This window comes from Musa acuminata, chromosome BXJ2-4 (assembly GCF_036884655.1).
Source record: "Musa acuminata AAA Group cultivar baxijiao chromosome BXJ2-4, Cavendish_Baxijiao_AAA, whole genome shotgun sequence".
NCBI lineage: Eukaryota > Viridiplantae > Streptophyta > Magnoliopsida > Zingiberales > Musaceae > Musa > Musa acuminata.
Window position 1 is genome coordinate 30,984,255 of NC_088341.1, and position 25,387 is coordinate 31,009,641.

Below are 25,387 nucleotides of genomic sequence, written 5' to 3' on the forward strand. Positions count from 1 at the left end.
AGGGCACTATTCATAACTATATGTCTTCAGTCATAAATTACTGCAGTTAAATTATACAGAGAGAATTAACAATTATGCAGCACAATGGAGAAAAGGCTGTATACAAACATGGATCTACATGTGAAGCAGAACTGCAGACAATTTCTGCATTAATGATTAGCAAGCAAGAAATTAATTATTATGATAAATACACAACTATATACAAATAAATGACAAGAACACCATTTTGGCATTTATAATGGGAGACCATCCATCCATCCATCCATTAGTTTTGACCTTTTTATACTTTGAGCAAGTTTGGAGCTTCACATCTAATATAATCCAGTGATGCCCTGACACCTATTACTGTACATGGGACGTAAACTAAAAGGAAGTCCACATTTATTGGGTTTGTTTCCATTAAGCAATGGTGAAATCCATGAGGAAATTACCTTCGGCTGTGCCCATCACTGCACTGGTCACTGAAGGTCCCCAGCAAGGACTAGTCGTTGGCTGCTGAGGTACCATGATTTTTGGCATCTCCTTTGGAGGACATGAGGATGTCAACAAGCAGAAGAGAAGCCTACAGTAATTTTCTTTTTGGCTGAAGGCATTTGGTTTTAGCTTTCTGGTTATGGAGTTTAAAGCTCTGCCCGAGGTTCTCAAGTTGCAGTGGGTTCTCATCCGAAATGATAGCTGATGTTTGCTTGTTGGCAGGGAAAGAAGGTAACGCAGTTGCTTGCCAAACTTCGTCTGCGATTACTTGCTGTCATCATCTGACATGCTTCTTCCTTCTCCAGGGAAGATAGAGAACGAAGTAGAGCGAGCATTATAGATCACGGTTTCTGTTCTTGCAGACAGTTTGTGGAGATTGCAGAACTTGCAGTGCAGTGCAGTGCTTTGTTTCTGGTTCCCAAGCATTTGGCCCATCAGAGATTGTAACGATGGCAATGGAGGCCCCATTAAAAGTGGCTTTGGGCACCCTTGCTTTTGTAGTTTTCTGGATTTTAGCTGTGTTCCCCGCAGTTCCCTGCTTACCCATTGGAAGGACCGCAGGCTCTCTCCTCGGCGCCTTGCTCATGGTCATCTTCCGAGTCATATCACCCGAGGAGGCCTACAGCGCGATCGACCTCCCAATTCTTGGCCTCCTTTTCGGGACCATGGTCGTCAGTGTCTTCCTCGAGAAGGCCGACATGTTCAAGTACCTGGGCCATCTGCTCTCTTGGAAGAGCCGAGGAGGGAAGGACTTGCTCCTCCGGATCTGTCTCGTTTCTGCAATCGCGAGCGCTCTGTTCACCAACGACACCTGCTGCGTCGTGCTAACGGAGTTCGTCCTCAACGTCGCGAGGAAGAACAATCTGCCACCCAAACCTTTTCTTCTGGCACTGGCGTCCAGTTCCAACATTGGATCCGCAGCTACTCCGATCGGGAACCCGCAGAATCTAGTGATCGCTCTCCAGAGTGGCATGTCCTTCGTCGAATTCCTGTCGGGGATCGTCGTTGCGATGCTCGTGGGAGTAGTCGTGAACGCGGCCATTCTGCTCTGCTACTTCTGGAGGCTGCTCTCGGCCGACAAGGACGAAGACGTGGACTCAGCGGCGGCGGTGGCGGCCGAGGTCGATGTGAACCTGCATCGGTTTTCGCCGGCCACGATGTCGCACCTCAATATCAAGAATTCTCAGGCATCGGCGAGTGATGCTTCGGCACAGAGCTCCATTTCAGGTGCTTCGAACTTGAGATGCAGGACTAGTAGCGCTGACGGTGGTGTAACGGATTCTGCAATGGCGCCGAATCCATCGAGAGATGGAATTTGTGTAAGCGGGGACGACGGTGCATCAACAACATGGAGGACGCAATTGTGGAAGACATGCGTCTACCTCGTCACCGTTGGAATGCTCATATCGCTCTTGCTGGGGCTGAACATGTCATGGACAGCCATCACAGCGGCTCTTGCGCTCGTCGTCCTCGACTTCAAGGACGCACTCCCTTGCCTTGAAAAGGTAATGCATATATATATATATATATATATATATATATATATATATAGAGACATGCATGCATGCTTTCCGAAGGCTTAGCTCTGCTTGGAGAAGTGCTGATCGCAACGCTCGTTGCTGCTTCAGATTTCGTATTCCTTGTTGATATTCTTCAGCGGGATGTTCATTACGGTGAACGGCTTCAACAAGACCGGCATACCGAGTGCCTTGTGGGAGTTCGTGGAACCATACGCACAGATTGATACCGTCGGAGGGGTTGCGTTGCTATCCTTGGTGATTCTTCTGCTCTCCAATGTCGCCTCCAATGTGCCCACCGGTACCTTCTATGTCTTTGAACTTATTTGAGAGGAAACCGAAAAAAAGAAGTCATTCTACTTCACAATCTGCTTGTTTCAGTTCTGCTGCTGGGAGCGAGGGTTGCGGCATCGGCTGCAATCGTTTCCCTGGCCGAGGAGATGAGGGCATGGCTGATACTGGCATGGGTCAGCACAGTTGCAGGAAACCTCTCCCTGCTGGGCTCCGCTGCCAACTTGATAGTCTGCGAACAGGCTCGGAAAGCTAAATCTTTTGGATACAACCTCTCCTTCCTGGGCCATCTGGTGTTCGGAATCCCTTCCACGCTCATCGTCACTGCTATTGGCTTGGTCTTCGTCCGAAGTTGATCGAGCGAGCGAGCGAGCGAGACGAAAGCTATGTGCATCCGACAGGACCAGAAGAAACTGGTTCTAACCACTACTAGTGATTTCGAAATTGTTGCAGAACAAAATAATACTAGAATGTAAATTAGGCCTTCATCGGTTTAAGGACCGGAGATGATTAGCTTATCCTTATCCTAATAAGACTTCATAAATACGCCATTGTGCACTGAATTGCATGAATTTCTATTCTCTCCTCTATAAAATCTTTCGGATCTGATATCTTCCCTACTATTTTCCAATAAAGGTACTAGTGTCGTAAGAGAATGTTCTATAAAGCATTTAGCGTTCCATAGAACATATATACTTTTATCATTGTTACTCCCTCGAAACAGTACGAAGATTAAACTGCATTTTCAGAGTGTGTGAGGTGGATTAATCAAAGGCTCCTCCAATGGTCCACTCTGACACAATCACCCTAAACAGCATAGAAGACACGGAACCATGCATCTAACATTATTTCAAAGTAGTTTGCTTAGACATATATAAAGTAGTTAGGCTGCCAAATTAATTGGCGTCCGATATTCAATTGAAAATTGTTACCAGTATTAACAGTATATTATTACCATTACTCTGGATGGTAACCACTTCCGGTTCATGACGAACAGAAAGCACTTGATTGAAAACGCAAGCTTCCGGTGGATCCAATAAAGAAAGATACACCGCTAATTCACATACAAGGGTTTTATTTTTTCCACATACACACCCCAAAAAATGAAAAAACAAAAAACAACTATGCAACTGTATATGTACATCGGATGAATAATACAAGGAATATGAAACAGCAACTGTGGTATGCTTACAGACCGTTTGTGAACTCCAATCACCCTTTAATTTTGATCTGAATGTTGGGCTTGGCAACAGGGCAAATCGAACATCAATATCTTCTGGTCATTTACTGCACATCATCTTTCTTGAGCCACCATCTTTAGCTCGGTGTGACTTCAAGGAGGTTTAAAATTAAAAAGCTTACTCTGTAATATTACTTCTACCAGAATCTGTCTGATCGATTTGTAATACTGTATGTGCAAGTGGGTTGAAAGCCTTCAACAAAAGACCCAGAGCAAAGGAGCATGATGCTCGAACAACTGCATCTGGTGATCGATTCATTCGGGTTACTAATGCTGCAAACACCTGGTAGAAAAAGGACATTAAGTTTCTCTTAAATAAATCCAGACACCATGGATCAGCAAGAACAAGAATTTTTATATAACCGGCCAAGGTGACAGCAAGCAATGGTGCTAAGTAACCGGCCAAATGCCGAAGTAAAAACCTGCAAACAGTAAGGAGCCAAAGACCGCTGATCTTCTGAAAGTGACAGCAAGCAACTGGAGAAGTAAATTGCATTTGCTTGTATAACCGGCCAAGGTGAATCAAAAGCCTGTGGCAACAATATGCAACGCATAAGTGTTTTACTGTAATCAAATGCAACAAGAATACCTCCCAACTATACCTGGATCAATGGTGCTAAGTAACTATCAACTCTAGAGGCCAGGAGTTGATAGACATGCCTTGATAGATCTCTTATGAAGTCCTCATAATCACTTCTGATACATAAGGAAAAAATGGCTCACATGATCATTTAGAAGTTGTAGTTCTTGACTTCTTGTACGAGATTGGACAACCTAAAACTGACCTTCTTTCGGAACTGAAAACTTGTTTGTTGAAAAGGGCAGAGAAGCCATCAGCTTCTATCAAGGGTGCAAGCTGTCGAAGGGTATTCTAATCAATTGAAAAGAAAAAGGTCAGCTGATCACTGAAAAGCAAAATAAACATAAAGATGGAAAACTCTATAGCATCATACCCTGCATGCTTGACGAACATTCAGATCATCATCATGAAGATGAAGAATCAGGCGAGGGATAGTGGCATGAACCTAAATGATATAAAGAACAATGAGTGGGAGCCAAATGAACTATGACAGCCTCCAAAAATAAAGCTACATTAGCCACTCGTTCTTTCACAGAAAGTACATTTTGCAACAGAGACTAATCAAGCGTATATTCATGCAGTCAGCAGATATTTAAACAAGCAGCAAGAAGTCATAACATCATTCAGTGACACTGAAATCCTTGATTAAGCACATTAATAAATTTGTCAACAGTTTGTCTTGCACTAACCCCATACATGAACTTCTAACTAGCTTTAAAAATGGGAACAGTTTGTCTTGCACTATACTCGTTGACTTAGTTGTTCAGCTTCCGAGTTCCAGGTTAAGGAGATTGCAAGCTCATCTATTAATCAGTCAGCCATGGTATCCTAACAACATGCTGCATCAAAGAGAAGCCCCCTCTTTTTTGTTTAGTGGATTAAAGAATGCTATCATTTGGCCTAATTAAATAATACAAGATTTCCTTATAGACTTTATTTTGACAAAAATAATTTTGATGAACACTAAAGGTAGAACACCTACTCATGAAATTTCACAGTACTTTGAAGACGAAAGCAAATCTGCAGGTGTGTTCCAAGAAGATTATCATTTGCTTGTCCACCCTTAACAAACTTATGCTGTCTAGATATTTCTCAAACTCATGAGATCCTTCCGAAAGAATTTGGAACATCCATTTTGCATATGTAAATTCAAGCAGGTATAAGAAAATAGCACTTTCTTGAGACATCACAAATACAAAAAACGGATTCAAAATTCAAGAAGATCCTCATACAATGCGTCACCATTTAATGAGCACCCAGACCATGAGTCAACTGAATTATTTTGTATGATATACACAATCTTAAAATTCTACTATTAATCAAAACTCAGTTGATCCTAGTACAATGAGTTTTATCCAACAATTGATCCTGGTACAACGAGGCAATCTCATCCGACAATTTTAAACTTAGTACTAGGATCAATCTTTAGATAAAACCAAGGTTTTTAATTTCGAATGACACCACTCGTACCGAGCGATACATATTGGTCCGCCGATAGACTGGTACGCGGACCGCCCGCTATTGGGCGGTACTGTTGATTGGGGCTGTTTCCGCCCCGTTACCACCCGAAATTGGTCGGTGACGGTCGATTTCGACCGTCGCCACCCGCTACCAGGCGGTATTAACCGAGGGAGAAGGAAGAAGAAGGAAAAGAAAAGGAAGAACTTGGAGATCCGATGTCGCTCTCCCTCGACGGTCCCGATTAGTCGCCGCCCTCCCTTGTCGGACACCGTAGATGAGATGTCGCTTCCTCCTCGCCTGAGGCGACGGGCCTCGACATCGTCGGCGACTTCTCATTCGGGCGAGGAGAAGAAGCCTCGACGACATCGTCGAGGCTTCGCAGGGAGAAGAAAACGATGTTTCTTCTCCCCAAGTTGTCACGACCTTAGCTGATTTTGCCTAAGGCGTGCGGCACCCTTGCGTGTCCGTCCGCAAAGGTCAGCCTCCCCGAAGCCTCCCATCGTCCCTTAGGACCGACAAAAGAGAGAACGGGCTAGAGAAAACGCCTCAATCGGGATCCACAAGCAAACATGTCCGAAAAACACTTCATAGACAATGCAAATTACAAACAGACTTTACAAGCTCTGAACGGTGGCACAACAAAGGGTAAAATGGTCCATTACAGACCGAAAAGCTCTCGAGCGTGTCCACATGACACAACCTTTATTTACAAGCCTAAAGAGGCCACCAACCCAACTAAAATGGGACTATTAAGCCTTCGGCCGCCCCTCTACATTCTGTACAAGGCAAGAACATGCCAAGAGACACGGACATACATGAGCATTACGTCAAACATCTTGTTTAGAAGTTTGTCCGTGACATTCTCCCCCACTTATCCCTTCGACGTCCTCGTCGAAGCCTTTGTGAACACTGCAACTCTTCGCTTTTGCTGAGTCTTCAATCTTCTGCTCCAGCTGCAATGCACCTCCTAGCTCCCAGCTGCTCTCCGCTGCTGTTTCTGAGTAGTCGAACCTTTGATCCGCCATGCTGCTTCAACTCGCCAATGACTCTGACTCTGGTGTGGGGTTGGCTGAGTTGTGTTGATCCTCATTGATTCCTGCGGATCTCCCAGATGAAGGAAAAGACCATCCTTACTGCGCCAGTCTCTCAGAAATTCCACATGCTGCTCGAACTGGGTGGATGCTTGTTGGAGCTTTAACGAGCATCGTTTCGCAAACTTCTGAAGTTTTGGGTCCTTCCTCCACAGAATCTGCTCATTGACTCTTCTTTCAGTTAGTTGTCACATCCAAGTAGGTTCGCATCACTTCCGCTTTCGATTGGCAATTCGTTGGGAAATGAAGCGGACAATCTACTCTCAGTAGCACTGATCACCATTGGTGAGGATCTGACAACTATTGTCTTCCATTATCTTCGAAGGGTCTTTGAACTTATGCATAGCTCCTCTGCTGGATAGATAAGAGAATTGGTGTACTCGGTTTCGCCCATCCTCTTAAGAGTTGAGAAGGCAAAGGTTCCTTGACTTCGCCCGCCTCCTCGAGGTTGTACTTCATGCATCGAGCTGGTTACTGGCCTTCGCCTGCTCTTTGCTCACACTTCTGAAGCACATGAAGTGTTTGCACTCCTTGCGTTGAGTTAGCTACTGTGATTCACCTTCTCAATGCCATTGAACTTCTGGAATGCAGGAAGTTTTCACCCCAACTTGGAGTAATTCTATGATAGATGAGGTCGCCTCTGGGATTGTACCGTCTTCTCCATCAACCCTGCCGCCTACTCCACTGAGTAGCAAAGGTACAGCATCACGTACTGCTTGCTTCGTTCCTTGGTCGTGCACTCTTGCATGACCCGAAGTCCTTCACTTACGGCTATCTTGATGAGAAACTTGTTGACACCGGTCTTACGAAGTTCCTCGGCCTCTGCCCTTCAGCCTTGTCTCGGTACTTGGAGATTGCCTCTGCATGCTCCACCTCCTCGGCCCCTTTCACGACCAAGCGCTCTCCCTCTGTGAGAGCAAGGGATCAATGACTTTCACGGAAGTCCCGCCTCTGCGGTACCATGGCGCTGCCATGCCCATGGCGCTACTATCCGTCGCCTCGCCTCTGAATCCCTTTTCTTCACAATCAGTAGATATGTCTCTATGGCACTCCTCTGAGTCCACCTCCATTCTAACTGATGCTTGATTTTGGGTAGCTAAGTCCCTCTGGACTCGTCGTCGCTTCCTCGCCCCTTTCGACCCCCTGCTTCAACACCTCTGTGTTTTCCAAGCAGTCCGTTTTGTCGATGGAAAGACAGACTGCAACTCCCATGCATGGCCTTTGCCATCACGTTATAGAGTTTGCACCGATTCTGTTCTCCTTAGCTTCCTTGGTAGCAACGTTCGCTTACTCGACCTTGTCCTCTGACTTGTCGGGCTCCCTTAAGCGAATATGAACTCTGGAGCAGTCCAACTCTCCAGCTGGTTCGATCATACCTCTGCATGATCAAGTCCCTCCCATGGAACTCACTGGTACTTGCCTTCGAACTTTTCCCTTGGTGGAACACAGCCCCCATATGCTAATGACCAAGGTTTTCATCCGATGCAAAATTCGATGCATGCACGGAAGACCCGCCTCTGAGGTACCATGGCCTTCACTCCTTGAATCCATAGCCCTTCTTGCCGTCATATTGTTCACCGAAGTGGAGCTTCTAGTAGCTCCCGATCATACCTCCATATGATCTCATCCCTCACGGGACTATGTCGTGTGTATCGCATTGCCACGAACTGTTCCACCACGATCCGCTGCACCATGTCGCCTCCTGGTGACATCTCCATTGCATTCTGATCCTTGTGGAATAAACTCGAATTGTGAACCCTCCATGTGTGGCCTCTACCAATACATCGCAGGATCTCTTCCACCTTCGGTTTTGTTCGCTCCTTTGGCAATCGACCTTCATCCACCCACTCCTGGGTCACACCTAGATGAAGCACCGCTCTAGGACAGTCCGTCGCCTAGTAGCTCCCGAAGTCCCCCGACTTCGCTGCAATTAGTGCACCATTGTCTGGATCCTGGGCCTCTGCCCCTACCAACACAATCTCCGCTGCGCACCGCTTCCTTCATGGCAACTTGAATGGCAACACTGTGGCATATTCTTCAAGAGTACCTGCCTCTGCGTCCTCTTGCCCCGTGCTAAGGCCTTCTGAACTCAACTTCGCCTCCGCAAATTGAGTCGCCTTAGTTCCTCCATCAAATGCTCCTCCGAGATAAGGTGCATGTGCCCCGAAGCTCCCTTCGTCTTTGGCACCATGCAAGATGAGTCCGCTCTGTCAGAATGAAGGACCCATGGAACAGCATGATTCTACTCCTGCCTCTGCAAGAGTTCATGTCCTTGACCTCTGTCTAGGGAAAGCACTGTGCCTCTGCTCCATGTTCCAACTTCTATGCTGGCTCCCTTCATGCGGCTTGGGTACTTCGTCAAGTTACACCCAAGTTGCTCCGCTCCTCGTTTTTGCATTGAGTCGATGGTGGCCCTCGCGCCCACCATTCCACGGGTCAGCCCTCCCTTGAGTCCGATCTCCATATCGACTCCAAGTGTGCCTCCATTTGAGTTGCTTTGGGTCGCTCCCCCACTTGATCTCGCAATGCATCCACCAATGCATTCTCTCAAGCGAGATCATGCGACGACTCCTCGCCGCTTGCTCGGTCCATTGAGCTTCGTGGAGTTGTTTGTTGAGGTACTCCTCCTCAACATGTGCAGTCCGTCGCACATGATTCTCGCTCTGGAGAGCCGAGACTTATCCCTCCTGGATAACTGTCCCATTGGAGCAACATCTCTCTTCGTTTCGGAGACCACCATCCCCTTGGACTACTCCGATCTGCTGAACAAACTGTGCATTGTTCTGCCTCCTGCAAACGCACTTGCTAGATTGCGACTCCCCGTCAATACAGTCCCCGCTGCACTCCTCAAGGCCTAGCAACATGCTGAACTCATTGCACACTTCAGCCTCCTACGGACGTATCCTTCACATGCCGAAGAGAAAGTTTCAATGCTCCATGGCGCCGAGTTTCGGTCGCCTTGGGATGGCCACGAACATTCCATCGTCCGCATACAAGCCCATGCATGAGTACCAAATTCTTCGAGTTAGCAATTCCCCTCACCTCTGTGAGCTTTGCATAACTCTTTTGGTCGTTGAGCAACTCATTCCACCTTGCATGGTCTCATTCTTGCCAAGCGCCTCGCTTGCCTAGAGCACCATCAAGTATAGTTGTCAACGTTGAGCCGTAGCTCAAACTCAGCCATCCCAACCTTTGTGCGCTCCAAATTCTTCCAAGCTTGCCTGTTCTCGTGGTGCCTCTTGCGCGAAGGGTTGGCCATTCCTCTGAATGCCAATGTTAGATGCCCGCTCCTCCGAGCGACTCCTTTTCCCTACATCTCCATGCCCGTTTTCCCCCAAACGGTCGCGCGTGTGCTGACTGCCCTCCACGCAGCCCCGCTAGGTCCCCCACGTTTGCATGCTAAGTGTTTCTATGAGTGCTTGTCCCGCTCTGATACCATAATGTCACGACCTTAGCTGATTTTGCCTAAGGCGTGCGGCACCCTTGCGTGTCCGTTCGCAAAGGTCAGCCTCCCCGAAGCCTCCCATCGTCCCTTAGGACCGACAAAAGAGAGAACGGGCTAGAGAAAACGCCTCAATCGGGATCCACAAGCAAACATGTCCGAAAAACACTTCATAGACAATGCAAATTACAAACAGACTTTACAAGCTCTGAACAGTGGCACAACAAAGGGTAAAATGGTCCATTACAGACCGAAAAGCTCTCGAGCGTGTCCACATGACACAACCTTTATTTACAAGCCTAAAGAGGCCACCAACCCAACTAAAATGAGACTATTAAGCCTTCGGCCGCCCCTCTACATTCTGTACAAGGCAAGAACATGCCAAGAGACACGGACATACATGAGCATTACGTCAAACATCTTGTTTAGAAGTTTGTCCGTGACAAAGTGGGGAGAAGAAACGAGGCGATGTTGCCCCTTTTTTTCTTTATACACACACACACACACACACACACACACGCACACACACACACATATATATATATATATATATATATATATATATATATATATATATATATATATACCGTGCAATATGCCAGAGCGTATTGCTCAGTACTCGTACCATACCGTACCGAGTTGAGCTCGATACTCTAGTATGGTACGAAATTACGAACCTTAGATAAAACTCATTGTACTAGGATCAACTATGAGTCAACCTTATCCAATAATGTTTACAACAAAAATATTGGTATGGTAGCAGTGTATCACACACTTGAGGAATTGAAAACTCATTCGACAAATTTTATACCTTTCTCGACATTTTGCTAAAGATCAAGTTTTGTCCATATATACCATTTGAACATCCTAATCGCATGTGATAGTTGTACATCTAGTATACATACCTCACTGAGGATAAATAGTACACCTTGTTTTAATTAACCATCTGCAAAAATTGTGTTGTGGATGAATCTTCACAAGAAAATCTCACTGACTTGACTAATTAGGACATTGCAAGGAGACAAATCTTGGCAACTCTATATTTTATTTGTATATCGACGTACAAGTCAACTAGTAACTTAATGGGTTATCAATAAATTGTTTTTAGAAAAGGAAAAAAACAACAAAGAAGGAACGCATTGGTAACTCCTCCAGTCTTAAGGTAAGAAGAAACTAGGTTGATAGAAAAACAAAGAGAAATGCACACAAAGATATGTTTCATGTATTACGATAGTGAAAATATGAACTCTCAATCCCAGTATTGCCTTTCAGGGTACTTACTATCTTTTCTGCCTTGATCTTTAAAGCTAAGTTTTTAAACTTAATGTCATATAAACCAAGGTTCACAATTTCATACCATACTGGGGTATCGAGCTCAGCTCGGTACGGTACAAGTATATCGAGTGGTATGATCTGACATATCGCTCGATATATATATATATATATATATATATAATTTAAAAAAATAAAGAAAAGGGCGATATCGCCTTGTTTCTTCTCTCCGCGAAGCCTCGACGACGTTGTTGAGGCTTCTTCTCCATGCGCGGATGAGGAGAAGTCGCTGATGATGCTGAGGCCTCGTTGCCTCAGACGAGGAGGCGACAACTCATTTGCGGCGTCCAGTGAGGGAGGGCGACGACAGATTGGGATCGTCGAGAGAGAGCGACACCGGATCTCCAGGTTCTCCCTCTTCTTCCTTCTCCCTCGGCTAATACCACCCGATAGCGGGCGGCGACGATCGAAATCGACTGTCACCGATTGATTTCAGGTGGTAACAAGGCGGAAACAGCCCCAATCAACGGAATCGCCCGGTACGGGCGATATCATTCGAAATTAAAAACCTTGATATAAACCATTCTAAAATGCTGCGATCAATTCCTCTCTCTAGGAGCTGATCATAAAAGAACTAAAAATCAATCTGACTACATATATACTTACACATACTGGTTGAATTGCTACATATAAACATGTATTTATAACAGCCTGACGAAAGGCCAGTACCATTCCATATTATACCTTGGTACAAGTTGGCATCTATTTCATACTGGATGGTACCTATTGGCATAATTACCGAGAATGCGAATACCATATTGGTCCAACAAAACACATAACTGGCATCAGACAAATTTTGAACCTGGGTATATCCAAATCCAACGGTGTCTAAGGATTATAGAAGCTAAGACAGGATTAGTAATCATATTGGGAACAAATAAAATATTGCTTTTCAGTTGGTGACAGCATTTGAGTGAAATACCTGCTCAAGAAAAGCCTGATGTTGTGAACCCATTCCAAAGTTGCTTAATGCTCCATAGGCTGCAAAAGCATTCGAACGCATTTTCTCATTCATGGAGATCTGTTCACAAAAAGCAAATATTATCCTGATGTTAGTGTCATGCTTTATGGGTAGATACTTCGCTGACAGGAACATGGACAGAAAGAATGCAAAGTATCTTATGAAATTAAAGAGAAACAGAAATAGGGTTTCCAACACTCATGTTGGCAACACCTGGTCACACATACACAAATTTATCTAGAAGCTAGATCACAATGTTATAATTATTTTAGCATTAATTGGTATGTGACCGTCATGAAGGTAAATTTGCAACTTCTATTCAAACATGAAATGAAGGAATCTCTAAATTACAAATTTCATGACAGAAAGCCACAAAGCAGAAACTTAATATAATCCTTAATCAATACAATACTCATTTGAAATATTTTCACCTGCAAATGAGCAGTAAACAGAGCACTCACTGTATAGCAATCATTGCAGTATATTTCCAATTGCAAAAAATGCCATTATAAGCACACTTTTCATGTTAAAAATATTAAGATAATAAAAAAAGTAAAAGACAGAAAAGAAGACACTAAGCATAACATTACATATACATAAAGCATAAGCAAGAATGTCTAAACAAATACATGTGGTGCCATGTGACCAATTGTCACAGGTTGGACATGGTGCCTTGCTTAGCTAGGAAGCACGGACACATCATTTTGGTTGGCGTATCCGTGTCGGACATGTATCAGACACGGATACATCACCGACATGGCCTGACACGTGTCCGACACATATCCTATTTATTCTTCTTTTTTTTTTTTGGGACACGACATATCCGTGTTGGACATCTCCCGTGCCCGTGCCCACGCCCTTCCTTGCTTGACACTTGCGTGTGGTGTTGAGTCGCGTGGCCTTCACATGAGGATGGGGGAAGCTAGAGGAATTTGGGGGATATGGGGAATTTGCGGATTCTCACCAAACCTGGAGGCGAGGTGTGTGAACACCAGCGGCAAGTGGAATTGCAGCGGAAGCAGATTCAACAAACTTCAGTAGAAGTAACAGAGCACCAGATTGCAGTTGAAGTGACACTGTTGCGTCTTTGCCCTCGTGCCTTAAGCTTGCTTTCGCTGTCCCCTATTGCACGATGCACGCCCTCGATGACCCGTCGCTTATCACCATATGCACTCGGTGTCCCTCTCGCCCTCAGGAACCCATTGCCTATCATCAGCACCCTCACTCGTAGGTTTCTCTTGGCATCCCTCTCGTCGATCCGTTGCCAACAACAAGAATCATGGGCTTCCCTCAGCGTTCCTATTGCCGACCCATCACTGACCGTGTAGAACGAGCAAGCGATTGTGATTTCAATCCTTCTGTTTGGTTTTAATATTTTTTAATTAATTTATCACCTTTTATATTTGTATTTTCGTGTTTGCCCAATTATATATTAGATATAATGTCTTACTATTATAATGTTTGCCTACTATAAAAAGCCTAAATTATGAATAAGATATAATAAATCTACTATAATATCTAAATTATAATGTCAGCTTCTTATTCATTATAACTCAAGTGTATAACAAGAGTAATAGGTTAGGTCTTAGTCTTACTATTCTGATTTTTTATTACTGTCTCTTATTACTGCCTCCTATTCATAATAGGTTAGATCTTATTTATTATGCTATATTAGCCATGATATATGTTACATTGTGAATATATAATGATTATTGTAATATGATTTTTTATTTTACTTTTGCTTTTACGAAAACACACATAAAACACATATAAGGCTTATATTAACATGAAAATTCCACTAGAAAATATAATTAGATTTAGATGATTTTAATTAATTAAATTTGTGTGATGATATTTATTTGTTCACATTGTTGAGTCTATAAAATTTAAATATATATGCAATAAAACTCATGCTTTATATTATATATATATATATAATATTAAATATACACATGTCCTCACCGTGTCCATGTCATGTACTTCTTAGTTGCTTAAAGTAAGGTTTATAATTTTGTACCGTACCGACGTTTCAAGCTCAGCTCGGTACGATACGGTATGAGCGTACCGCTCGGTACGGTATGAGAAGTCGCCAACAACGCCGAGGCCTTATCACCTCAAACGAGGAGGAGGCGACATCTCATCTGCGATGTCCGACAAGGGAGGGCGGCAACGGATCGGGATCGTCGAGGGAGAGCAACGTCGAATCTCTAGGTTCTCCCTCTTCTTCCTTCTCCCTCGGCTAATAGCACCCGGTAGCGGGTGGCGACGGTCGAAATCGACCATTATCGACCGATTTCGAGCAATAATGGGGCATAAACAGCCCTAATAGACGGTACCACCCGGTACGGGCAGTATCATTGAAAATTAAAATCCATGGCTTAAAGCCAATATCCTACCTTTAATGCAGGTGCTGGTTATCAATAGAGTCAATAGGAATTGTTATGGCTAGACAGTCATTTCCTGCGTGTAGATTAAACAAACTTACAGATAAAAGATTAAAATGGAGATACAAAACTGATCGTCCCGCACGGATAGAGGACTTAATACTTTTGAAGTTAGTATTTGGTAGCTTGTGTTTTGGTGTATGTGGTATTAATAGAGGATTCTCAGTAAAGGAGGTTACCTGTAGATTTCTCAGCCGCACAGATAGATTTATTAAAATGGGATCTACAGCCTCTTCAGATGATGAGCTGAGAACCTACAGTCAGATTTAATCCGTATGCATAAGACCATGAAGACTAAGAAATTGTAAATATTTATGTATGCTTCAAGGAAAAAAGTGGTACTACACAAGTATCTTACACTAAGCAAGCATTGTACTGCGGTTAATTGAACTGATTCATCAGGGTCTTCGAGTAAAGCTACAATGACTCCAAGAACTTGTGCGATGTAGTTAGGCATATGACTCTTTGGAATCTGCAATGAGGTAAAAGAATATAAATCAGTTATGGAAAACATTGCTGTAGCTGTTTGTTTTTCAAATAAGATTTCTTGCTAATACATGCAAAAAGTGTGACATATATATAAGAACTAATTACTGCATGAACAGGATTCACAAATAGAAAATATAAATGACAACAGAGACACCATAACATGGTAATGACTGATAGGTATTCATGATTTATACTTGTACCAATCCAAGGCATAAAAGATAAGTATGGCAAGTTCCCTACTGAGATCTGATAACTATAGCTAGAAAACGTGAATTTGGAGTTTCTCAAACTAAACGAAGATACCCAAGCCATTCAGAAAAGAAGACACAAGAAAACATGAATACAAACAGCAAGAAAAGATTCGAAAATGCATTAGAATTAACATTAGACCATATAGACCAAACAAATACTAGTATGCAGAAACAAAAAGTGCAAGCAAAACAATTCAAATTGTAATATTGCATATTTGCATGAACATTGAGTAGCAGAAGTATAACAAATAACAAAGAGTTCAGGATGAGGGAAAAAAAATCTACAAATAACAATTGGATATGGAGGCCAAGCAAATAGAAAATATACCTGCACAAGACCGCGCAGACAAAGGCTTCTCACAGTTGGTGATTCATCTGAAACATGCAAGCACATTGCCTCTACAATATGTTCCAGCAATGAAGGTAATCCGTCACTGCATGAATCAATTAAATCATAAATTGAATTGTCTCATGAGTAGACATCTATAATTTGATAAAAACAACAGATGCATGAAAAGCAGTGAATATGTTGGTCAGATTTACTAGTAATGTGTAGTGAGAGCTGAAGCACTTTGAACAGAAAAATCTTAGAAGTAATGTGGTCAAATCTGCAAGGACGACAACAAAATTGTTTGAAGGTATATGCTTTAGTAGATTGGTACATGGGGAAAAACAAATTAAACATGTTTAATTTAAGAATCATAAGGTACAACAATGTCATTTGGCAGTGCATGGTTTTCCTTTGAAAAATATCTAATACATCTTGATACAGACCAAAGAGTCAAGTTTCCATTGTAGTCTGGTTAGTTCATATAAAAGTTACATTTTTCTCTTTTAGGAAAATTCAATGTACTCTATTCATATTTAATGCACTTGATTTTGCATCATTGGTCTTGTTATCATTTAATAGGGCATTATCTATTATTTGGTGTAAAAATTGGCCAAACAAGATAAAATAACTTTAGGGAGTAAAATTTAGTGGACACTAGGAAAAGATTAGACAAATCCTTATCTTATTCAGTTTTAGTCATGGATTGCCACACCATCCGAAATAGTATGAAAGGGTGGTACAAATCTGTCCGAGGGCTGATCGAAACCCAAGCCACCCTGTTTCAATCGAGCACTTGATTTGTGAGGCGTACCAATCATATTGCCAGCTGATATATATTGATGTCATCTCAATAGTTTAACTTGCTCAAATCTTAAGAGTTCCAACAACTAATCCAATATCTCAACACTTTTCTTTGTAGGTGATTCAAGATCTAAAGAAGCAATTTTCTACAACAAAGAATCATATGACAGTTCTTCCACGATGGATCTGAAAAAGAAAAGAATTTCAATTTTTGATCCCTATAGCCTAGAAGTTCTATTCATTTATGGCTTAGATATAATTCTTAGTTAATTTTAATTTATATAGCAAGAAATTAGGAGGAAAAAACCTTAAAATAGGTTTTTTTTCTTCTCAGTCTCGACTGATTTTTAGTTTTTTTGCTAATTGTCAACACATACAATCGATCTGGCCAGGGACCGATATGCATGATCTGTACAAGACAACAATCTATGATTTTAGTGGTAGTTGAGTTATTTTAACTAATCTATATAAAAACATACAAACGAACATATGAATGGCACTATTTTATTATCTTCTTGATTATGTTTTCTTCTGGCTTCTACTCTACTTTCCATCGCTTTGATTGCTCACCTTTTATCCCATTTTGCAATTTTAGTTACCTTTAGTCACTTGTCGCATCAATTTGATGCTCTTGCATCCTTGATGCAATGCAACAGATCAGAACACAAATTTATACTACTGTTATTTCTTATTGTGTCAACTGATATCAAAGAAACTCATAAATCCTTGCAAAAAGGAATAACATTTTCGAGCTATAATTTTCTACCTTGAAATTATATTCAAATTTTCTACCATTTTTATCCCACTCACAACCATAGATTTAATTCTTGTGTACGTCAGGCATATCGCCAAATTATCGCTTAACATCGACTTCCTGACTTGGAATCTAGGAGGGGCATTATGGAATATGCATCATGAATTATTACATGGTTCCGAGAGTTTCAATTATGTAATGGTGCAATTGGAAGAGTTTCAACCAACAACAATGGACCATGCTAAAAGAAAAGTAATGTTTGATCGAATGTTTATAAAATAAACAATGTCTAATAGTAAAGGTAACAACTATCATAACAATCTATCATATTTTTATTAATAACTTCATAGTTAAACAATGATGGTTGTGAAAGATATAAAGGTGCCAAATACCTATGACGAATGAACTCTGACAAAGCAGAAGCAGCAGCTTCCCTTTGAAACCTTTGATGCCTGTTTAATGCTTTGCTCAAAATCATACTTATCGGCGAAACCTATCAGATAAATCATCAACAGTAATCAAAGAGAACTCAATTAAAAAAAATCTAAAACTGTTAGTTAATATAGCTACTTTATTATCATATGTTTGCACAATTAATGAGACACATCATGCAATGGTGGTTCCATACATGTCAGCACGGAAGCATGCTTTCTCAGAAAGTCACTCAAGAATCTATATACAGATGTCTACCATCAACAAGATTTCACTAATACAAATGTGCGAGCAAATTCAGAATTATTAAAAATCAGTTATTATGCTTACTTGGTTAGAAGGGTCAACAGAAAAAGGACTCAGCAACATAATTGAACAATTTGTCATGAAGAAATTCTATAAAAGATGTTGATACATTTTTCTTTTCAAGGCAAAAAGCAGGAGTAGCCACTCAACCTATTTCATTAAGAACACTGCAACAAGTACAAGAACAATCAATAACATGGAACTTGATATATGAGAAGATATATAAAACCTTAGCATCATCCTTGTCAAATGTTAGACCACAGTACCACACAACTCTCAGGGGGCAAGAAAATGACAAATTTACAAAAGCCAAATGACAGCAAAATCTTTCATGGCTATAAATGGTCCTATAGTTGCAAAAGAAAAAAAAAATCATTTATTGCATATTGACACTTGATAGCAAGGTCCGCCATACCGTACCGTACCAGAGTTTCGACCCAGGCTCGGTACGGTACGGTACGGGTGTACCGATCGGTATACCGAGGTGTACCGAGCGGTACACCTGATTTTATCGATTTATCCCTCCAAAATACCTGAAAATTAGAAAAAAAAAGGGTTAGGATAGTGTTTTCAAGTTACAAATACATACCTCTTAATTAGAAAACGAATACATACCTCTTGATTAGAAAAGTTAGGATAGTCTTAATCAAGGTCCGCCATACCGTACCATACCGGAGTTTCGACCCGGACTCGATACGGTACGGTACTGGTGTATCGGGCGGTACACCAGGGCGTACCGAGCGATACACCCTGGTGTACCGATACTGTAGCAGTGCTACAGTGTAGCACTGTAGCACTATAGCGGTACAGGGCGGTCCGCGTACCGAGTACCTGGCGGACCGGTACGTACCGCCCGGTACGGCTGGTACGCTTCGGTACGGCAGACACTGGTCTTAATTACTCTCTAATTAAAAAAAACAAATACATACCTTTTGATTAGAAAGTTCTTCCTTTTAATCTTCCCAAATTAGCCTTGATTGAATTCACAAATCGTTGTTTTATAGAGTTTAGGAGAGAAAAAGAAAGTTTGAGAGAGTTTAAAAGAGTATAATGAAATAGGGGAGAGAAGAATGGTTTAAATAGGAAGAGAAAAAGCTCCAACGGTCAAATTAACCGTTGGAACACTGTAGCACTGCTATTGTGTGGTAACGGTCGATTTCAACCGTTACCGAGTGGTGCCGGACGGTAACATTCGTAATCGACCGTTACCGAGTGGTATCGGGCGGTACCGAGTGGTGCCGGGCGGTAACGGTCGAAATTTCGATCGTTACCGCCTGATTTTGCCCCGTATTGCCCGATACGGGGGTTTTTGGGGCGTACCGCCCGGTAGCGGGCGGTCGGCGTACCAGTAACCTGCCGGACCGGTACGTACCGCCCGGTACGGGCGGTACGCTTCGGTACGACAGACCTTGCTTGATAGTAAGATTCGCTATACCGAAGCGTACCACTCTGTATGGGTGATACGTACTAGTCCAACAAGGGAGTGATATAGGCGATACATCAATACGTCCCACTGTATCATGTGTTAGTACACTCGGTATGGCTCATTATATACCGTACCAACAGTTAGTCGGAACCAGTGATTTAAAAAGCGCTAGGCGTCAAAAGATGCCAAGGTCCAAAAATGCCCGAGGCGCTAGGCGCTCGCCCGAGCGAAGCGAGGCGCTAAAATATAAAAATATATAATATAATTAATAAAATAATATAAAAATATAAAAATATATAATATAATTAAACAAAAATTAACAATATTAAAATTAAAATAATATATTATTAATCTATTAATAATATTAAAAATTAATCATTTCAAATAAACTTAATAATATTAACATTTAACAGTATACAGTATACGTATACTGTTAAAAGGAAGTGTAAAGGGGTGCTAAGCCTGCTGACTGAGAAAAGAGGAAGCGGCAACGGCAAGCGGCAGCGGGAGGCGCAAGCGGCGACAGCGGCAGCGGGAGCAAGAGCAGGAGCGGGAGCAGGAGCGGCGAGCAACGGGAGGCGCGAGCGGCGACGGCGGCAGCGTTTGCGAGCAGCGACAGCGGCGAGCAGCGGCAACGGGAGCAGGAGCGGCGAGCAGCGAGAGGCGTGAGCGGCAGCGTTTGCGAGCGACGACAGCGGCAGCGTTTGCGAGCGGCGACAACGGCGAGCAACGGGATCGGGATTTGGATCAGCAGCGGCGAGGGTTAGGGTTCGTTTGTCACTTATATCAGTTTTAGTTGGTTCGATTGAACCAACTAACCATCATAGACCGAACCATACCTAAAATCCTGGTTCAGTCACCTTGGTTAACCCAGGAGCTCGCTCGAAGCGCCCAGCGCCTGGGCTCAGGCGAGTGCCCAGGCGGCGCCTGTTTGAAGCGCGCCGCCTGGGAGATTAGCGAGGCGCTCGAGCCTCACCTCATCTCGCCCGAGCGCCTAGGCGAGCGCCCGACCGCCTTTTTAAATCGCTGGTCGGTACATCGGTATGGACCAATAAGGCGAACCATGCTTGACACAATAGTATCAGATATTGAGAACTAGAATTTCAATTAGAAACTCTCGTTTTTCTTATTTTCTATTAGCTTTCAAATTGCCTCACGTATGCATAATGCAATAGAATGCAACGTTTATATTATATACATATACATACATATATATATATATACATATACATACATATATATATATATACATATACATACATATATATATATATATATACATACATATATATATATATATATATACATACATATATATATATATATATATAACTTGCTAGATGAATATTAAGTGCATTCTATGTGTTGCAATACATAAGCTTAATATAGTAAATATCATCAATAATTTCAAGGGTAGAGATGCATGAGATAACAAACAGGCTTGGAAATGTCTCTTAAAGCATTATTTTTGTTTTCTTCTCGTGCCTTACTAAAATGATATTTTAGATCAGAAACCAAATCACTGTTAAATATCTTTACTGATTACCTCTTTAGGTCTTTTCATGGAGGTACAGGAAGCAATCTCCTGAATCAGATCAATCAACTTCTCTTTGTCCTTGTGTTCTCCATCTCTAGCCAAAATCTACGAATGAAGAAATATTCACTGTTTCTTTTCACATTTCTCATAACTAGTTGGTAGTAAGTAGTTATAGTGCTCCAATAGTCAAACTGATTCCTGATTAACATGTTAAATAGGAGTTTTACCTTGCCCATCTCAATATCCCCCACACAATCACAGAAAGATTGAAATGCTAATAGCAACAACCTACAAGGAAAAATACAGAATACTCGGGCACCACTGACTTAGCCAACTAAAAGAGATAAAAGCAAGATAAACTTTAGGAAACTTGTAGTACCGTAAAGGTTCAAGTTGCCCCAGGCTGGCCAACCCATGGCAACTTCCAAGCTGCAGTGTAAGCGCAGAAAGAACAGTAGAATAACTTTGTTCAACTGCTTTCTTTCCAATTTTACCACCTCCTCTGTCATGAATTTAAATTTTAAAATATATTTGGAAACTTCATACAGATGATACAGAAGGAAGAAAGTTCCAGTGAACATTTACATAACACATACCTGAAAAATGCAGTAATAGCAAGAATAGCTGCTTGCTGAATTTGGTTGTCATTTTGAAATTCAACAGAGTGAGCAACAATTTCTCCCTTGTCTACATCAGTCTTGGGTAGAGGAGTTCGATCAAGAACAGAAACCACATACTCAAGAAATGAAAAAGAAAGCACCGGATGCTGGGAGAATGCCTATCATGAGAAAAATAACAGGTGAATGAAAAAACAAAGTGGAAAAAGGAGAAACATGTTGAAGAGTATGTCAAGTTTTCTGGGTTGATAGAAGTGTCTTCAGGTTGCTGGGACTTTGTATCATAACCTAGAAGAATTAGATTTGAATCCAACCAAAAAATTTTGAAGTACTATAAATAAACATTTCTTGCAAAAATCTTCAAAAGTTCAATGTCCTAAATCCTAATCAATACAATTATCATTCATATAACTTGAAAAAATTATTAACAAGAAGGTTGCCTGTAGATCATATTTCCACACCATGATTGCTCATCATAAGTGACCAATAAGCCAAAACACAAGATAAAAAAAAAAAAATCAGTAAGCTTATCTTCCAAGATGGCTGTCTGTTCTATTAGCTTCTCACAAATCATCGAGCAGTTGACTAAAAATAAATAATGCAAAATATAGCAACACTTCCATCACAGGCCTCAATATTTACTTAACCAAGAGCTCATGATATAAGTATCACTTCCAGAGCGCTATCCTTATAATACATGTTTCACCTCACATTCTAATTCATCTTCAAGTCAATGATGTTCAGATAACCAGTTGATCGAATATAACATGCCTGTTCGTTGATTGAATGCACTTGAAACCTATGAGGCATTAATATGGGGATGGGATACCAGTACAACAAGATAATGCTCTGTAAATACGTCTATTTTCGAGAAAGTATGGTATGACACATATACGACAAGTACTTTAGATGTATAACATTATATATAGTATATACACAAACTTAACATTACATCCAAACCTCTTTTTATAGTGCATAGGAGATTCCTGATATCCAAAATTCCATGAGTTATGAGAGTTGATCTACACTTATCATTTAAGGAATACAGAAGGACAATGATGTCATCAGGCAAGATTTTGGATCAGATATGGCTTACAAAAATCTCAATATTGAAATCAAATCATCACTCTTGGTGATGAATGGCAGTCAAATGCCCAAATTCTTGCAAGCTTCCTACAGCCTACAGTGTGTACCTCTTTCCTGAGATTGCAAGTGACTATTGGGAAGGTTGGAAGGCCAACAAGGGTTTATGCATTCTGAATATAAAAACCAAACTATCATCTAGAAGCTCATTTATGGAAGGCTCCCCAATAATGATCTGCTGACCAAAATATCTTGTATAGTAATTATTCAAAGAAGTTGGAACCTGTTTCAAAATCATTAAAATATTAGTTCAAACATTGATGATGACTGGATCTGTACAAGGCTGACCACAGAAGGACAAAACCTGGAGACCGACTTTTTGAACTTATTTGAAATCTTTTATCCTAGTCTTGCTCAATAGAAGCACCATATTGTTTTTTAATTATATTGTGAATCATATCAGATGTTTGGAAATGTACAAAGTTAATCAGACCTATAGAGTAACAAAATCATGTGACAAATTGGCTTTGACCATGCTATATCATCTTCAAGCACTTATTTCTGGGAAAACAGCTACAGCTAATTTATGTACCTTACTGGGTGATACAGCAAGAGATTTGTGTTCTGATCTTATCTTTTAATTATTATATTTTCTTAAATCAGAAAAAATAAATGAGAAAATACCATGTATACAAATGGAAACCAAAATCTCGCGTTTGAATCAAGTTCCATGAGTCAAGATATCAAATGTGTAAGTAAACAAATAAAGAGAAGCAAATGTTAAGATACCCACAAAAAATGCATCCTGCATCGGCCAGCCACCCCGAATCCTGGTAACATCTTTTGTAACTATATCTCGTCCAGCAGCAGCCAAAATTTCATTAAAGACAATGCTTGAGTTGGTATTCTCAGCCAAGCATGATATCTTGTAAAGTAATGGAAAAAACAATAATTTGCTGAAAAACACACCAAGCTAATTTTCTGGCTTGGTATATCAAAAGTTCATATTATTATCAACTAAGAGATATGGACGGTTAAATAAGGATACAGCATTTAGAACTTCCTGACGTGTATGTTTATCAGTAATGGCAATAGTTGCTGAAAGCAAAGACTGGGTTGTCCTAAAGCCATGAATATGATTAGATGATATAGTGAAGCTTTAAAAGATAAAGAAATTAATTGAATTCAGACCTTGAAATATCAGCTTCAAGTAACTCATTGCCTCGCTTAGAGATAAACTCAATGACAGCTTGAATAGCACCATCTGCCGACTGTTTGATCTTATCACATATTGCCGACGTGCATGTATGCAATGAGATAATTAGCTGTTCAAAGAATAATGAAGAATGAATTCGAGCAACAAGAACTCAAATTAGCAATCAACAAAAGAATATAGCAAGTCACCTCATCTCTTGTTAGTAGAACACAAACAGATGAAATAACCCTGTTAAAAGTTTCAGACTGGTCTATAGATGCATCCTGAAAAATGCATATGAAAATTTATTACCAAACAAAGATTGCAAGAAAAAGCTACATGACATGAATAGAAGATGATTCCAACCCTTCTTAAAATCGAAATAACATCTTCAAGAGATGACAAGGCACTGTATGAAACTTCAATATCAATATAACTAACGGATGCTGCCAGTTTTGGAAGTGATAATGCGACGCTGAAGAATTGACCAATAATCTGGAAAAAAACCATGAAAAATAACCAATAAGAAACATCCCCAAATATGATTGTGTGACAGTGATAATAGTTTACAAAGCATCTATTTGTAATAACAAGATCACCTGTGCTGCTAATTTTCGAACTTCAGAGCTTGTATCTGCACATCGTGGAAGATATGCTATTACCCTTTCTCCCAGGCTCAGAGAGTCCCGGCTTGGTAATACAAAAGCAGCTGAAAAGAATAAGGAAATTGAACACAAGAATGTTATATTCAATGTAAACATGGAAAGAGCTAAAAAGTATTAATCATCATTACATGGTAAATTGGAAAAGTTTCTTTGTGCCACTCTATCGATTTGTTTGCTGTGCATACAACTTGAGTGGCAACCCAGTCCACAAACTCCTCCAGAGAAAAGGGCCCTGAATTTGAGTAACAACTCATATACAGCAACACAACCTCTTCTTCTTTGGTGCTCCACAGAAGATGAAACATATAAATCCACCTGTCTAAGAATATGCAACAGCTGCTCTGCTCGACTTCGTCCATCTTCACCACTGACAAGACATTAGTGTGTAAATGGAAGCACAAAGAAACAGTGAAAAAATATATTAAAGTAAAATTCAAGAATATATGTCGTGTCAGTCCATAACAAGACAAAACAAAGGCAACATAACAGATATAACAGAGGGAATCAAACTAAACATTGTATGATGTGTGTGTGACACAATATCATTCGACTTTGTATGTTATAGGCATGCATAATCCAAACAAATCATCAATTTTAAAAACTTTTTCCTGAACACAAACATGGAATACAAAGTTAAAACAACTTTTGAAAGCAATGAAACTTTAGC

The 25,387-nt window shown here is 41.2% G+C and overlaps 2 protein-coding genes across 6 annotated transcripts in view; one reads left to right on the forward strand and one right to left on the reverse strand.

The window, feature by feature from the left end:
* Positions 1-633: 633 nt before the first annotated feature.
* On the forward strand, positions 634-2,845 carry LOC135610272 (silicon efflux transporter LSI2-like). The gene is made up of 4 exons (XM_065104576.1): positions 634-705; positions 780-1,979; positions 2,103-2,292; positions 2,373-2,845. Exons 2-4 carry the CDS (start codon positions 924-926, stop codon positions 2,636-2,638), a joined length of 1,512 nt encoding a protein of 503 aa, XP_064960648.1. The 5' UTR covers positions 634-705; positions 780-923; the 3' UTR covers positions 2,639-2,845.
* A 445-nt stretch (positions 2,846-3,290) lies between these two features.
* Positions 3,291-25,387, reverse strand: part of LOC103982124 (protein SHOOT GRAVITROPISM 6) — a 54,299-nt gene continuing 32,202 nt past the window's right edge. For all 5 annotated transcript variants that reach the window (XM_065104579.1, XM_018830121.2, XM_065104578.1 and 2 more), the window contains 21 exons: positions 24,849-25,087; positions 24,655-24,764; positions 24,422-24,550; positions 24,265-24,339; positions 24,052-24,185; positions 23,909-23,981; positions 23,654-23,785; positions 21,757-21,938; positions 21,540-21,662; positions 21,388-21,448; positions 21,170-21,265; positions 17,852-17,952; positions 15,902-16,007; positions 15,192-15,305; positions 15,013-15,087; positions 12,351-12,449; positions 4,476-4,547; positions 4,308-4,393; positions 4,125-4,218; positions 3,945-4,052; positions 3,291-3,805 (listed from right to left, as the gene is read on the reverse strand). In XM_065104579.1, coding sequence (XP_064960651.1) covers positions 3,641-3,805; positions 3,945-4,052; positions 4,125-4,218; positions 4,308-4,393; positions 4,476-4,547; positions 12,351-12,449; positions 15,013-15,087; positions 15,192-15,305; positions 15,902-16,007; positions 17,852-17,952; positions 21,170-21,265; positions 21,388-21,448; positions 21,540-21,662; positions 21,757-21,938; positions 23,654-23,785; positions 23,909-23,981; positions 24,052-24,185; positions 24,265-24,339; positions 24,422-24,550; positions 24,655-24,764; positions 24,849-25,087 — 2,374 coding nt within the window. In that variant the 3' untranslated portion in view covers positions 3,291-3,640. The remainder of the gene's footprint in view (positions 3,806-3,944; positions 4,053-4,124; positions 4,219-4,307; positions 4,394-4,475; positions 4,548-12,350; positions 12,450-15,012; positions 15,088-15,191; positions 15,306-15,901; positions 16,008-17,851; positions 17,953-21,169; positions 21,266-21,387; positions 21,449-21,539; positions 21,663-21,756; positions 21,939-23,653; positions 23,786-23,908; positions 23,982-24,051; positions 24,186-24,264; positions 24,340-24,421; positions 24,551-24,654; positions 24,765-24,848; positions 25,088-25,387) is intronic.